At 44.0% G+C, this 15,661-nt stretch overlaps 4 protein-coding genes and 1 long non-coding RNA gene across 5 annotated transcripts; 1 reads left to right on the top strand and 4 right to left on the bottom strand.

The window, feature by feature from the left end:
* Positions 1-957: 957 nt before the first annotated feature.
* On the bottom strand, positions 958-2,257 carry LOC112288187 (uncharacterized). The gene is made up of 3 exons (XM_024532117.3): positions 2,106-2,257; positions 1,706-1,959; positions 958-1,589 (listed from the first exon to the last, which is right to left on the bottom strand). The coding sequence occupies exons 1-3, from the start codon at positions 2,178-2,180 to the stop codon at positions 1,232-1,234; spliced, it is 687 nt and encodes a 228-aa protein (XP_024387885.1). The 5' UTR covers positions 2,181-2,257; the 3' UTR covers positions 958-1,231.
* Positions 2,258-4,694: 2,437 nt separating this feature from the next.
* On the bottom strand, positions 4,695-5,744 carry LOC112288395 (uncharacterized). The gene is made up of 2 exons (XR_002971546.3): positions 5,386-5,744; positions 4,695-5,224 (listed from the first exon to the last, which is right to left on the bottom strand). It is a non-coding gene; the product is annotated as an uncharacterized LOC112288395 (long non-coding RNA).
* A 1,373-nt stretch (positions 5,745-7,117) lies between these two features.
* LOC112288538 (uncharacterized) lies at positions 7,118-9,450 on the bottom strand. Its single transcript, XM_024532797.3, has 5 exons — positions 9,051-9,450; positions 8,520-8,570; positions 8,248-8,352; positions 8,012-8,089; positions 7,118-7,785 (listed from the first exon to the last, which is right to left on the bottom strand). Exons 1-5 carry the CDS (start codon positions 9,288-9,290, stop codon positions 7,729-7,731), a joined length of 531 nt encoding a protein of 176 aa, XP_024388565.1. The 5' UTR covers positions 9,291-9,450; the 3' UTR covers positions 7,118-7,728.
* Positions 9,451-9,586: 136 nt separating this feature from the next.
* On the top strand, positions 9,587-11,187 carry LOC112288536 (ycf20-like protein). Its single transcript, XM_024532796.2, has 2 exons — positions 9,587-10,274; positions 10,421-11,187. The coding sequence occupies exons 1-2, from the start codon at positions 10,081-10,083 to the stop codon at positions 10,860-10,862; spliced, it is 636 nt and encodes a 211-aa protein (XP_024388564.1). The 5' UTR covers positions 9,587-10,080; the 3' UTR covers positions 10,863-11,187.
* A 1,216-nt stretch (positions 11,188-12,403) lies between these two features.
* LOC112288535 (nudix hydrolase 9) lies at positions 12,404-15,538 on the bottom strand. Its single transcript, XM_024532795.3, has 9 exons — positions 15,280-15,538; positions 14,537-14,611; positions 14,167-14,223; positions 13,941-14,026; positions 13,764-13,822; positions 13,476-13,624; positions 13,211-13,354; positions 12,783-12,941; positions 12,404-12,609 (listed from the first exon to the last, which is right to left on the bottom strand). Exons 1-9 carry the CDS (start codon positions 15,421-15,423, stop codon positions 12,520-12,522), a joined length of 963 nt encoding a protein of 320 aa, XP_024388563.1. The 5' UTR covers positions 15,424-15,538; the 3' UTR covers positions 12,404-12,519.
* Positions 15,539-15,661: the final 123 nt, after the last annotated feature.

The raw sequence follows: 15,661 nt of genomic DNA, 5'->3' as shown, positions 1-15,661 counted from the left end.
AGGCTTTGCACGCGTAGCAGCGAATATTTTTGGATGAACTGCTCATCTTCATAGGCAACCCCACTAGGGTGCCATTCATGCATATTTCCGTTGTACATCTATGATATGTTTGTGATATTGTGAGGAAGAGATTGTGCTTCGCTTAATTGTAGGAATACATGGACTTGTTGCAAGTTTCACTGAGAAGAGGAATCTGTTTAGAAGTTACAAGTAGTATACATATAATTTTACTAATTATTATCATTGTAAAGGTGCGTCCACTTGAACCAAGATTTGTTTGCGTAGCAGTAAGCGAGTGGTTAGTGCATTGAAAACAAAAAGTCACATTTGAGTAAAACTTTCTAAACTTATCTGCAGTTTTATGTATAGTCTTTAAGTATAGGCAGAATAACAGCTGTACTAATACGTTGAGCATTTAACCAACTGCATTACATTTTCAAAATAAATTGTTTTCTATCAGGAAAGGTGTAACTACAGTTGAATAAGATATATTTAATGTATGTACATTCATGACATGTACGTTTTCACGATACTCTGCAGATTTCTATGTTGGTGAATCTTAAATGATCAGAATTAAATCATATACTTCGGCTTGGAGTTTTGCATACAATTTTCAGATGCGCTAATAAGTAAATACATGACAATGGATTTTGCCATTTTAAAGTAATAATACCTTCCAAAATCATTTAAAAAGTGATAACTATTAGATTCGAACATCAGGAGAAAAGATCGTAATCGAACAAGTACGTAAATGTACTAACAAGATCAACTACCACTCAATGTTAAACAGCCGGTCTAAATGTGATGAACCACTGCGTCAACATCAAATAAGATATACCATGCATGTCTATATGCTCCGTGATTTCAGAACTCCAACGACGCGGAAAACCTTTGACTAAATCACCCACCAATCCATATAAGCGCATGCATGCATCCTAGACGGTACACTGAAAAAAATGTGTTCAAAAAACCTCGTGAAACCGGTATCGATAATGTTAACTGCGTGGTGCGCGACAGTAAATTGTCGCAACGCCCTGTGTAGTAATGACAGGGGTTCACATATCTCTTTTCGATGCAGGGCACTACGCACATAACAGATGCTTCAATCTACTACTTCCAAGACACAGCGAAGAAGTCGAGACCTGATTAATAAATTGAATACTTGCAGCAAAATAATACACAGCATTAGCACGAACACAGAGATCCTCTTGACTCTTGTGGTGAGACCGCACTACTGACGCCTGCCCATGGCGAGGTTGGCATTCTCAAACAGAGATGCCATTTGGAACGCCTGTTGCTGACTTCCAAGCGCATTGCGGAACTGGAGCTTCACTTGGAACGGCGAGTATGCGTAGTCACGGCGTGTGTACGAGTTGAGGATGGCAGCAGACCCCTGGCGAAGCAGAGCACCGTACCCGTCGTTCCTAGTGCTTGTCAAGCCCTGCTGGATGGTCATCGAGTTACCAAATATGCTTGTGATAGAGGATAGAGGGCTACTACCACTGCCAGACAGAGTGCCGAATAAGTCCAGGATAGTAGTGAAGATGCTGATGACGTCGGGGAAGCTCGAAGTGTTGGACGACCACCACCTGGACACAAGTCACACCGGTCAGACTGCAACTTCCGCAGAATCAGCCAAACAGCGTCAGAGGCCACTGCAATGCATCCACACTCAAGTTAAATTCTTTAGTCCACGCATACTTACGAGCAAGTGCCGGGAGTAGACGGAGTGGGAGTAGATGGTGTGGTTGGAGCAGAAGGGTCCGGAGTGTATGGCGTGGTCGGAGTGTAAGGTGGTGTATAAGGAACATCCGGGACTGCAGGAACTGTAGGGCTGTCATTAGAAGGAACCGCCGGAGTGGGACTGTAAGGAACATCAGGCGTCGTTGGGCTGCTGCCTGAAGGAGTTCCACCATACGGGGGAGCGTACGTCTTCTCTTCGCCAAACTTCTCGGGGGCCTAATGAGCAAACAATCTACAACGATCAAAACAAACCTGGGCATACAACACAATTCAACTCCAATTCAATTGCACAAAGAAAGAGAAGTAATAAATAAACAAACAAAAGCAAAGACACAGCTAATAAGTCACAATGTATCCAGTACCAGTCGAGCCGCAGCAGCGACTGCGACGAAGAGACTCAAGGCGAGCACAAAGGCAGCTTCACGTCCGGGCGCCATGCTTGGGACTATCTCACTTCCGCGTCGAGATAAACTGCAGCGCCTCCGCCACTCTGATCGGCCACCACAGCAACGTTACACGAAGGACTGTTGTGCAGTGACGACGGGTGTAGCTAAATACCAGCTGATAGCAGGTGACTACATTAATAGACGCTTTCAGCATTCGCTAACGCCAAGCGGGTCGGAGGGAAGCAACACACAGAGCCGCAGGGACGGCACCATTAAGACCCCATGAGCTCTTGAATCCGTCCCCTCCGTGAAGACGCCGTCTCGAGGGATGATGCAGCAGCCCCAGCGAGCTGGAACACACACACTCCATCACGGCGACTGACTGACACCGCCCTGAGCTCTGGGAACGTAGCTATGGGAACTTGTTCGTTACTCCCCCCCCCCCCATTGTGCAATGAATCCCATTTCACACTCACACTCTGCATAATAATGCACATTATGGTGGTCATTTCACTTTGTGCCCTGTGCCGCAACCATGTAATTTCCAATAACTTAAGCATTTTAATACATATCCAGTAAGTATAAAAATGGGAAAGAACTATCCTCGTGTAGGAAAATAGAAATCAGGAGGCCTTCAAGTGTTTACACACAATTTGGCCCAAAAACAGAATTTATATCGATGTTTTGGTTGAAGATTCTCTTTGATCCATTTCCAACACATAAGTCAACCTAATTCCGACCAATGATGGGTTAAAAACCAAATATTTTACTTTTACAAAACCAAGAAGTGTGGCTCATAATTGTGCTATTATTCTACCTCAACCAATCAATAACTGCCACCTATATCAAAGAACACCCACTTTATCTTGCGACACTTTTTAATGACCTAAAATAATTTAAACTTAACCAGCCCCTGACTTGTTTTCAACCAAAAAATGTCAAACTTGGTCCACAATAAGTCACCGGACTCACAGAAATACCCCACTCTGTAGGTGAGAAATGGGGGATTGACAACGGGTCAAGTACCTTAATAGATAGAACAGTGAATACTTGGGGTTCATGAAGCTCTTTGCAAAATTCTTACATCCACATAATCTTTTTCTACTCCTTGAGATGGTTTGTGGGGGTCCACCAATTTGTGCCCCATTTTATGGCGTCTTACGCGGGCGTAATGGCCTTCACAGAGGTCATAATGGGGAGGAGGCGCGGGTTTGGGAGACTGGGCAGTTTGAATTTTTGCTGTATCTTCTACCTTTGGGCGGCGATCGGTTGGGTTGATGGGAATTGATGGCCCGGCCAGGGGATGGCAGAGAGCGCCTCTGGGGAAGCAATGGGATCATTGAATCAATCTGCGTTCAGCCATCAATGACTTATGGCGGAGAACGGACACCTGGCAACCGGTGTCCAGTTGGCAGCCATCAATCGCCTAGCTGGACTGACACCTCAGCGTCCAGTCAGCTGCCCCCTCAAGTACTTGCGTTCCTACATGGACTCCTGGTCTGAACATAAACTCGGTTTTAATGAGTGAATATTTATTTCGTTGCATTGTTTCATGATTGTCATGGTGACTTGCACCAATTTCATTGCAGGACGGTTCAATGCCTGGATCGCTGTAGGTGATGGTCACTCGCAAGACAGAACGACCTATCGATTCGCATTCATTTGTTTATTTACTTGTTTGTTTTATTTCTGTGGACTACAGGTATCAAATCAGGTTCTTGATTTTTAAAATAAAAAAATAGTGGTTCTATCTTCTTTAAATGCATTCTAGAATGTAACATTCGCACTACTATTTCGCGATGGTTATATTTTTGGTAAGCGTCTTTTGATGGTCACGATTTTCTTTTATTATATATATATTTTTGTTTTCAATGTGCAGATTCTCGTGTAAAGCGAGTGATTTAAGAATTTCAAAGGTGTAATGTTAGCATAAAGATATAGTTGTCTGTGTGTATTAGTGTATAAATATATCATTATTTAAAAATATTGCAATCAGATGATAAAAAAGTTGAAGATATCCGAGTAAGCTTTTTTATAAAAAACATATATATATATATATATATATATATATGTATTTTTAAGAAACTTCGATTAGGATTTTCCACAAGATGAACCTCCAAGACCAATGCATGGCCTGGTGGGGAGGATAGAAGCAAATGCGAAGAAAGGTTTTGGACAGTGAGTAGTTCTCAACAAAAAACGAGGCAGGCAAAATAATACATTGAGAACCCTAAGCATGGCGGAGTTAACCCTAACCCTACTCCTAAAACCCTAATCCTAAAACCCTCGGAAAACTACTGCCACAATGAATATGCTTTTGTTCCAAATGCAATCTCTGTGAAGGGCTGAGTTCACTAGCTGGTGAGGATGGGGTTGCAGCAGCGGCAGCAGATAGCCAGAGCCAGAGAAAAGCAACAGCAGAGTTTTCGTCGCGGAGCTTCGCAGGATCTGCCACTGGCACAGAAATACTGAAATCGCGAGACACACCAGAGCGTCGTCGCTTAGTCAGTCATGGTCCGAGTCGCGGCTGCAACCGTTTTCGATGGGGTAGAGTGGGCACGGCAGGACGGGGGGTGGGGGGAAGAGGGACAGTGCCGAGCTGTTTGCCATTGAAGGCGAACTGAAGGCGGTGGTACTCTCTGACCTGAGTGAGAGGCTAGCGGTCAGTAGCGCAGGAAGTGGTGGCCACCATGTGTGGGGGTCGTAAATGACTGCTCTGGCAGAGGGCGGGTACGACACCACCTACACACACTTACACTCGCACATCCACACACACACACACACAATTGGTTACTTTGAGAGAGAGAGAGAGAGAGAGAGATTGAGAGCCGAAGACCGCAAGTCGTCGCCGTATTCATCCATGGTCTCTCCTGAGCCCTGCACCCAATTGTCTGTGGCTTTGCCTGTCGAATTGTTAGCTAGCCGGTTCTTCACTCCGCTTGCAGGCGCAGTGAATGCAGGCGTTCTCCGTCGCGTCATGGCTCTGGGAGGAGATCGGACAGGACAAGACCACCGCGATGTTTTTTTCTCCTCCATCCTCTGTTTTTCTATGAGGTCGAACTTACTGGTCTTTATTCCAAATTTGTCATATTTTTCTGTTTGTAATTCGGATTTTGTGAGGCACATAGAGAATAATGAGCAACGTTTTTAGAAGAAAACAAGGGTTCAGAAAGTTTACTAATAATGTGAACATTCCATTAGCAAAACAACCAGAAAATAGAACCACATACTATCCCTTAAAGAATAAGAGCATCACCACTTGTTGAGGCCAATGGGAATGGCAGATGAGTGGATGTTGTGGTTGCATGGTGCGTTGGCTAAGGTGGCCCTAGTGCAGTGCAGTTCCCACGACAGAGAATGCCTTCAAAAAAACTCTTTCTTTAGAGCAATAGCCATGCCCAGCATCTACTTGTCTGCCCCACACTAGCTCCCAAGTCCCCCACTCCTTTTGAGAAGCCCCCTCGTAGGATAAAAGGAGATAAAAGTGGCTTCTATTGACTACCTTGCCATGTGGCCTGTAGAAGCTAGGCCTGGTGCCAATTGCTTGCCTTACATTGGCTCTGCAAGGGCCCCATTCCAAACCTCAACCTTGGTATGAGAGAGTTGTTTCCACAGCAAGCTATTGGAAAAACAATCCATTCTGCCAAGGTTGGCCTGTGCTAATGATCATGCTGCAATGGGGCTCTTTCTGAGGTTGGGTCAACCTGGTTGGCCCTTGGCAACACCAGTGGCCATGTTTCAAAGAAAGTGAATTTTTTGAAGAGGATCTATTACTTTTTTTATTTTCTTTAAATTTAAATCAGTTGTTGTTGTTGTTTTAGCTATGCACTTGTATACTGTTTTTGTTTATGTTTTTCCATCCTCAACCTGTAACAACACAATCAATTAGAAGGGAATTCTAGAAATACATTATATCCCAATCTGTATTTTCTCTTTTGATACCAGATTTTAGAGCTATAAAAAATTAAATTGCAAATGCACAACATACTTGAATTAGATTGTAGAGGCATATCTTAAGACTACTTATTAATTTCTTCTTCTCTTCCAATAAGTAAACAGAACTAAATTTATAAATGTTTAATTAATTGAATTGTCCAAATTCTTGGAATGATCAATCAGGACTTTGTTTTATTTTATTTTTGCCCTTTTAAAACAAATACTCAGCTGAGTGTATCAAACAAGAAAGATAATGTTATCGTAGAAAATATTTGAACTCTGTTTGTTTATTGAACAAAATATTTTCATAGTTTAAGACAATTGTTCCTTTTTAAAACCACTGTGATATATTTCAAATATGCATGGCATTTCGTGAAATGTAGCGTTTCGTTATGATTGTACTCCAAATCCATTAACCAGTGCTTGAACATGAAATTCAACATAGTCGACCATTTCCATAATGTACCTAGAGAAAATTGTTGTGCATTAGCAGTTTCTACATTTGCCACCAAAGATTATATACGTATATGTATAATACACACACGCATATACTGATTGACATTGAGCACCAAAAGTTACGTGATGATATTGCAGATAAAAAATGTTATCATGTGATACAGAAAGACGCAACAACTCTACAACCAAAACTGAAAAAAAATGGTTTCAGTTTAAGTGTACTTCACACTGTCTAAACGTTGATTGTAGTTGGTAACAATATCTGGGTACTTGTTCTGTGCAATTCAATCACCATGAATCAACTACAACTATTTTACTGCACATGATTGCAGACTTCTGCACAGGTACATTTGGAAATTGGGTTCTGACAAATTTTACAGAAGGTAAAAGATCTCATGTGCACAACGGCGTAAACGAAAGCAAAAACTTGACCCTCCTCTAGTCTATGGATTTGCCTTACGAACGACCACTTATCATTCATTTCCACCAGAACACTCATTCATGACCTTACAAGCATAGTCTTCAAAAGAACAAAAAAAAAAAAAAAAAAAAAAAAAGAGAAAAGAGAAAAAAGAAAGCAGCTGCTTCTTGTCAAATGAAAAAATGAAAAAAATGCTTCACCGATTCCAGTCTCTTCTTCCAACCATGTAGGTACCCAGCATGACATTGTGCAATCCATGCGGTTAGCAATACTTCTTTCTGCCATGTACTGGGATGTACACTCTCTCTGATTGATAAACTAACAACAGACCATGTTCCATTCCAAGTACAGAAGTATCGTCATTCTAGGATATGGTTTCCTGGCAACAACACGGCATGCTACATTCTGAGGGACAAAGTCTTGATGTCAGTCAGAATCCATGCACAGTTTACAGAAGCATGTTTTAACGCGGAACCTCCACGGTGGTTTAAGGGTTAAGTTGATGTTAAGCCAGTGCACTATATGAATTAGGCAAGGAAGACGAACGGTAGTAGTTGAGGCTACACTTAGGGGGGCTAAAGTACGCTGCTGTCATTCCGCAATTCGGCTGGCTTCATGCAGTGGATGAGACTCCTCAACCAATCCTTCAAGTACCTGTCCTAAGACCTATCCTGCAAGAAACGGTATTCGAACGTTGAAGTAAAATGCAGCAAGATCCAAAGTACGGTGGCAGCATTCCACTCAACGCCTCTCACAGGAGGGCATAATTTCCCCAAGACTTCTTTCTTAAGTAGAGGGTGACGACTTCTTGAAGATCGCACACAGCCTGGATGGCTTGAATATCTGCATACACATCAGGGCACCACGAGATTTGACTGAATTATGCTTTGGATCTTACTAAGCATAACCCAATTTGGACTTGAAAGAGATTGACAAACTTGGTGCAAGTATTCATGTGTTTCCTGTTGATTGCTGAATCAATTGGCAGCACTAAATGCAGAGAAGCAAAATTCTAAGGTTCAACGGAGGGTGTGTCAGCTGTGCTTTTTTTTTAGATACCCATCCATACCTTAGACTTAAACATGATTTGAGGGGGGACGTTGATTATCACATAGTTTTCTTTATCATGATGGTACTTCTCAAACTCCTGTGAATACATGGACATTTAGAATGGTTTAGAGCCCAAGCATTTGTAAAAATCCATCAATCAATTAGCTCAATCTCCTAAGAAGATTGATCAGCGCAACTCGCGTGGATGGTTGGCAGAATAGGAGAGTTCTCGAAGGCTTGGAAACGATACAATACCGGAAGCATGCCGTGTTTCGTGGTCTGGCTCCAAGGTACAGGCTGGAATATCTCTCCTGAGAATTCAAGCATGGCATCCTCACCCAGGGCGCAATCTCTAGCCACCTGAACATTACAAGCGTCGTTGTGACCATAAGACGTACACGTTTCAGGGAAGGAACAAGGGATCCGCGGAGATGGCTAATACAAATCCTGCCAATTCCAGTGCAAGCGTGCCGAATGTGATGACCTAATCAAGAGACAGTGAAAACTTCGCGAGTAATATGCAATACCGATTTGATGAACGACTCAGAAGATAACATCGAACGCAGCAATTGGTCACTCTGCAATCAAGAGACCACGTTAGATTAGGGTTTTTTGATTCTTCAAAATACATGCTATTGAGCTGTAAGCAGATGCGAAATCATACAGAGGCTAGCTGCGACTCTTATTTTTGTCAAGACTAATCCATACCATTTTGCACAAGCCGCCCAACAGGAGAGCAAGAGACACCAATGAACAAATTTAGCTCAGGCCAGTCTCAGGCCAGTCTCAGGCAAATCTCAGGCCAGTCTTTTCTAAGAGCTGCAGGATTTTAGCGGCGGCCGAGGCATTCCGAATTATTCATGCACAGCTAGAATCAGACCACCCTTGATTGGGAACAGAAGGTAAACCAGATGCTGATCCGACAAACGCATCATGTACCAAAGAATCACATTCTAATGCCTCACTTGAGGTTGATACATTGTTGTTGCTGTGCTGTGTCCGAGATTTCAAGGCAAAGCTCACGAGAATTAATTTCGAGTTCTAGCATGCCAAATTACCTCCGGTGTCAGCTGGAAAGTTGCGTCGAATGACTCTACGGCGCGGATGCCCATGCGCACCACTAATGCACCCCCCCTGGATTGGGCGCCAATCCTAACAGTAGACAACCCGGAGACTTTGCTCTGATGGAGACGAGCAAAACCTAGACCACCAACCGAGGAGGAATGCAAATATGCTTGCATTTGCTGGCTCACGACTTTGGTACTAGTTGCCGTTGGGCAACAACACAAAGCCGCCATTATTTCAACAGAGATCTTCCAGAATTCTTCAAACGCTAAAAGTGCTGCAGAGGTTTCCAACACGAGGATCCGACCCTGTCAGAATTAATCGATGCTTAACAATCACCTCCTTGTCAACGACCAACGCACTCTGAAACTCTTCTTCACCGGAATTTGCAACATGGGGAGAGAGAGCGAAACCAGCACGGTATCCTGAGCAATGTTCGCACTCCAACCGCTTGTGGATAAGATGTGCAAATATGGCAGGACATGACTGCCATTTCAGATTTTTGCACGAATATCTGAACATCTACCCAAGTCCACCAAGAGTGGGAAGCCCCACCAAATGAGATAAAGACCCCACCCTGATCTCAGCCAAAAGTATAGGATTAACTTTAAGTTGGAAGAAGCCTGCGTCACTGGATTGTCAGATACTTCCAAGCGTTGCAATCGACCTCGTCGTCTTCGTCGCCAGATTGAGTTATGTGCAATTTCTCACAAATCGTCGTCATCGTCGTCGATGTCGACGTCTTTCAGCGGATGAACAGAATGTTGCCCGTGGCAGCGCAGGTGGTCACCATTGACGACACTCCCGCCTCACGTCCCCACCACATCCAGTTGAGCGGTACTTCCAGCAGGATTCGCCGAAAATCCATTGATTATGTTAGAATTGACGTTGGGTTTGGGAATTTTTGATTGACAATTGTTTTGCAGGATTGGTATATTTGAGAAGCTCTTGTCCGAGTGTAATTCGTGAGAACGGTAGGTATGATGAGATTTTTCTCGGCATTCAGCTGGAAGTAGCTAATTCATGTTAGGGATGGTGGGCTCTGGAGCCAGAGCATGGCTGCTACCCACCACCACCTCCATATCCGTGACGTCGCGCAGCATTGCATCGACAAACAGCTTGAAAGCTCGCCCTTGTTTGCTGTTCGCATCTCTGCAGCAGCAACAGCTTGGACGACAAGGACTCTCACGGTGGGCTAAAATTTCCCCGAGCAAGAGGTGGGTTCCCCTATCCCGAATCCTAATCTTCCCGGGCACATGATGTCGACAAGTTTCTTGCAGCTGCAAAATTTTGCGATTACACATATTTTATTTCAACACAAGGAATACACGCAATCTCAGGAACTAGGCGATTGTATATGTAGGAAAATATGGCGCAGACCGGTTATAACTGGTACCTTAAGCACGAGCGCGACTCCCAGCGGCGGAGATCCAGGCGAGCCCGTGGATCAGGGCGCCTCCAGCCTTGGAAGTACGCGTCTCGGAAGACTTATCTCCGTGCGCAGGCGGGAGCTTCTGCAGAGATGGAACACGGTTCGGCGGAACTTCCCAGCCAAGATCTTCCTCCTGCTATTCGGATTCTTCTCAGCCAATGCGTTGGCCACCATCTTAGGACAGACCGGGGACTGGGATGTCATTGCTGCTGGCATTCTGGTTGCCATCATCGAGGGTGTCGGTCACCTTGTGTACAACCGCATGCCTGCTTTTCTCGGCGAACGCGGCAAACCCATAATCGAGTTGGTGAATTACTGGAAGATCGGATTCGAGTTCGCTCTCTTCGTGGACGCATTCAAGGTCGGAAGTTGAGACACCGAGCCCCGGCAATCAAATTTTGACTCTCTTCCGAACGTCGCTCCACAATCCATTTCGAGTCTTGGCATTGACGTAGAATTAACAACCTTACTCCAGATAATCTCCACACCTATCTTTCGAGTGTCGATGCAGGTATCTCCGCAGTATGTTTGCCCTAAAATGCGATCAGAGGCATTGAAGTTTATTTGAAGATTCGGCCAATTCATGCACTGAGTTTTGTCGATGTAAAATTATTGTAATTTATTTGTTGAGAAGCATCTGGTGAGGATCATCCCGTATTCCGACCCTGGGCCTTGCTCAAACTCCTTTGTTTCCCCGAGTCCCTCTATCAAATCTCTGTCTTGTCTCTTCGGCTTTGCAACCTTGGTTGTAGATTTGTGTAGTATCTAAAATGTATTATTGTCTTGTTCACGTGCTACTGAATGAGTTGGAGATGGAGTAGCGGCCAATGTCAGGAAGTCGATGAACTAAAAACATGTGTGTTGCCTGTGCATTGAAAAGCTGTCTTCCTGTAGGATTTTCGTTCATCACTGTAAACCACTGGTATGTAGTGGATAGTGCCCTCCTTTCAACTTTATGATTTGGGCTAGCACTAGACAGGCATCGAATGTCTGCAAATTTCTCGAAACAGAATATCTGGTGGCGATATCGAAATCTGTCGGTAGTTCCGGATATAATCTTCGCCCTTCGTTGCCAGGGTTCCTTAGACTCCAGAGAATTTTGTTTTGAAGAGGCGAGTATGTGTCGCTCGCCTGTTGCTTGTCGTTAGTGGAGCCGTAATTGCCCTAAATCTGTTTATCATTGTCCTCCACTCAGAACGTGGTAAATAACTTTTGGACAGTTGTGGCACGAACAAAGACTAAACCCTAAACCCTTATGTTGTCGTCATCGGCAGACATTACATGCACTTGCAGCTATTCGTTACAGTTCGGAAAACCACTTCCCCGTTTCAGCAGGGTTGCAGATCAGGAGAAGAGTGTAGCAGATCAATCGAGACAATTCGCCTTCACTTGTTTGTCTTGATTCCGAGGTGATGGATACTTAGAACTATCTTCGCTATTCTCTCGAACCCAATAGCTGGTTTTCAAGGCCCTTTAGAATCTCTTTCTGAGGTGCTATTCATGTGTTGCCCATTGTCGTTGGTTTGTTTCTCTTCATCCTTGCGGGAGCCACTATCTTCGATTGAGGCTTTAGAGGGTGGAGCTAATCGTATTGAACAGTTCAGCAATTAGTTGATGGTTTTACTTGCGTAAAATTGACCAGTCGATCGGTGGTTATGTGCACACTTGCATTTAGTATCATTGAAGAACACATATGGGTCGGGTTGTGCTGGGAGTATCTTGCAGTGCTAGAATTACTGAACCAATGTGCCCTGTTCTGTATCATGTCGTCTTATCATCGTGTAGTCCACTTTCACACCAGTGGTGGACTGTTTGCAAGGTAGTGAAGAGGTCGTGCACATGCAGTAAGTCATCAGCTTTTGAAGTATCAAAACACCAAAAGGCAGTGCACATTGGACATTATTGAAACTCCGATTCACAATTGGAACAATAGTGGACTAGGCCGTCAATTTTAAATTGAAGTTGCTCTACGTACATACTCTGATACTGCCTTCAATCAGTAAAGGGCAGAGATGAACGCCCATTTGCCATTAATCTAGAATCTTTCTTGCCAAATCGTAAAGTGCAGCACCACCGTGATGACAACCCGGCATTTTCTTTGCTACATGAAGCAACTCATCCTGGAAGACAAAACATACAGTGCCTCAGGACACAAGTGACATCAGCGACTGTCTAGGAAGGTAAAATGCAACCCTCATCATTTCCTGCAATAGGAGCAAACCCAATCTAGCCACTACCCCACATGCGAGCCTTTTACCACGAAAAGACATATTCGATTAACAGAGGCAGGTACCTGAGGCACCAAAAGAAGGTGGGACGACTCAAACCCATCTGCTGCACGAAGATAATACGCTTGAACTTGAGAAGACGACAGTGCGCACTTGATAAAGTAAAAGGCAGTCGGTCTCACATTTAATACACGGCGAGAAATGCCAATGAATAGTGGCTCACTCTGCAGCACCACAAAAGTAAACATTCAGATAATAATTCGTTTCGCACTCATGCTTTAGTGCTCTTCCATTCAGATGCCAGAGAGGTCGAGGTGTGATCCGCACAGCATTTTGAGAGCTGTTATAGATTGACAAAAATATCTCGCTACTTAAGAAAAGGACGAGACCTCGAAAACCTCGGAGGAGCAACAAAGATGGACCAAATCATGTAATGGGAATCAATCAAAGTCTATATGACATCTTGGATTCATTAAAAAAGACCAGTGTTCACCAGAAATGACGCAGGTATGCCGGTCTCTTCCACCACTTCACGCGTGATGCCCTCGAACATTTCCCGTGCAACTTTTGCTTCTAAAGCTCTTTTTTCAGTGTCTGAATTGCTGTCAACATGGCCCTTAATTCCTATCTCCACTGGCTGCTCAATTCATCCCAAATCGTTTTCCCATCAGAACAAAACTTAGACGTACAAATCACATGACCTGGTGAGACAACGTACCTGAAACTTAAACCCTGACTACAAGGTTAGAGTTGCAAACCTCAGAGTGTCCACCTGGAAAAACCAGGGTGTTGGGGAATTCACCAACATTAGAGCCGCGTTGCAGGACTACAATTTTGTGATCAGCAGTCTTCACGATAGCTCCATTTCCTAGAGGGCTAGCTGTATGTCTGCATCTGGCCGCGTCCTCTACATATAATCACATTTCATTGATGTTCAGTACATGGATCGTAGGGACGCCCGCTAAGTATTTCGATAGGTAATAAACTCATTAAGCTTCTTGACAAATGGTTTCAACTAATGGCAACAATGCTGAGCGGTCCCTCACCTACATCAGGGGCCAAGAAATGCTCCCAATGAGGGCACAGATTAGTTCCGACAAAGGTTCTGCAACAAGAACCCGATACATTCCCCGTCATCATACTGAGCCTGAGACACTACTGATAACAGTAAATAATAAGGACACTGAGACATATTGAGAAAAATATTGTTAGGTCACACTTACTTGTAGTCTGTGAGGCCCAAATGCAGACGTGCACTCGTGGCCCACGCCATTTCTTCGCTGCCCGTAAGAATCTCATAGCCTCCGTACTGTAGAATGTATCAGAACATTATAGTTACGCACCTTTATTACTGAAGATAATAAAATAGATGAAGAGAAAAACGATTACTTAAATGAAACAACACTAGCATATGAACTCAGAGGCTACTCAGGAGGAGGAATAACCTACTCTGAATTTGGAGCCATTGAAAAAGGAAGGCTGAACTGCGAGTCGTTCCTCCCACATCTGTTGATTCCAATCCGCCAGCCAACCCGTCAATAACAACTGGAAATGGAAAACCCCCCAAAAACAGACCAAACACAAAAAGGAGAAAGAAAAAAGACAACCTTGAAAGTTAGGCATAAGTTGCCAGTCAAAGCCAATGTATATAGCTGAAGAGCTGTGAGCATACTACAAGAGGTTACGTCTAACATCCAGCACATTCATTGTCCACATTCATGGAACTGTCTGCAAGGGATCTTTTTATTCATTGAGTAGCCAGGTCTGATGCAAAGGTGGAAATACTGTTTGAAATTGCCACGAAGTGAAGAAGCTATACTTTCTCAATGGAATTTTCAAGTGCGCTGTCTGGGTGGGGTTGCCGATCATACGCCGGACTAAACTCTACTTCAAGCTGCACACATTAGCCAACGATATCAGTAGAGTTCACAAGGTATGCTACGATAAAAACCGACATTGACTTTTCATTGATTAACTTAAGAATAAGATCGTTCACGAAATGCAAGAACAAAAATTCTTTGACTACTTACACCTGGATTGTGTAATTTAAGTGCAGGAGAAGATAGCAGGAAATGCTAAAGCAGCAATGTAAGAGATTCCTGAGATATGTGGGCATTATATCTTTATAATATAGCAGGAACCCTGACTATGACACTATCGGTTTACATGTAGCACATCAATTAGCAGCTTGCAGAATGTTAGAATGAAGCACAAACTTGGGCCTCGAGGCAACACAGAGAAGCTCGAAGCGTGCCCACAGAAGTGGCGCCTTGATGGCGGCGTGCGAATTGAGCGGTTAAAGTGTTGCTCTAACAGAAATCTTAAGTGTGGCAATGATCAAAGTAGAAAACCAAAGACTTCGGAATTCAAGACAAACCATTGCTACGCCATTTTCAAAAGGGAGAAGGATGCCAACCACAAAATATGCTTACATCCTGCACGAGGTAAGGATCCGAAGAGTCCACATATACAAATAATGTATCGAATCTGTCCAGCAAACCTAACTTGAGTTTTCATGTTCTGAGGAACGGATAGAGGGCAACAACAGGAGGAGCTGAGTACCAACGATGCAGGCACGCCCGCGGGGCAGGCCAACAGCAACTGATAAGCACCGGCGGCTTGCTTCACATCCTCAATCCCTGAAGCAATAGCAGCTTTCCTTCCAGCTTCCTCCATAGGAATGGCTCTGGAAGTACTTTCGGCCATCACTCTCGATCGGTTGCAACTCACCAGAGATCCAAATCCTAAAACCCAAAACTCCACAAACGCCTCTCACAATCCCCACAGAAACCCTCGCCACCTTTCAAGCAAATACACCACACAAACACAAAATCTAACAGACCCAGAAGGCTAACAGACCCAGAAGGCTCCCATGACAAGTCACGACATCGGCTTCACGTCGGCAAAGATTCCTCTGCCGTGCATACAGCTATGCCACATCGAC

The sequence above is a fragment of the Physcomitrium patens genome, chromosome 11 (assembly GCF_059467195.1).
Source record: "Physcomitrium patens ecotype Gransden chromosome 11, ASM5946719v1, whole genome shotgun sequence".
NCBI lineage: Eukaryota > Viridiplantae > Streptophyta > Bryopsida > Funariales > Funariaceae > Physcomitrium > Physcomitrium patens.
Note: the sequence above shows the minus strand (reverse complement) of the source record. Positions and strands in the feature narration are given on the sequence as shown.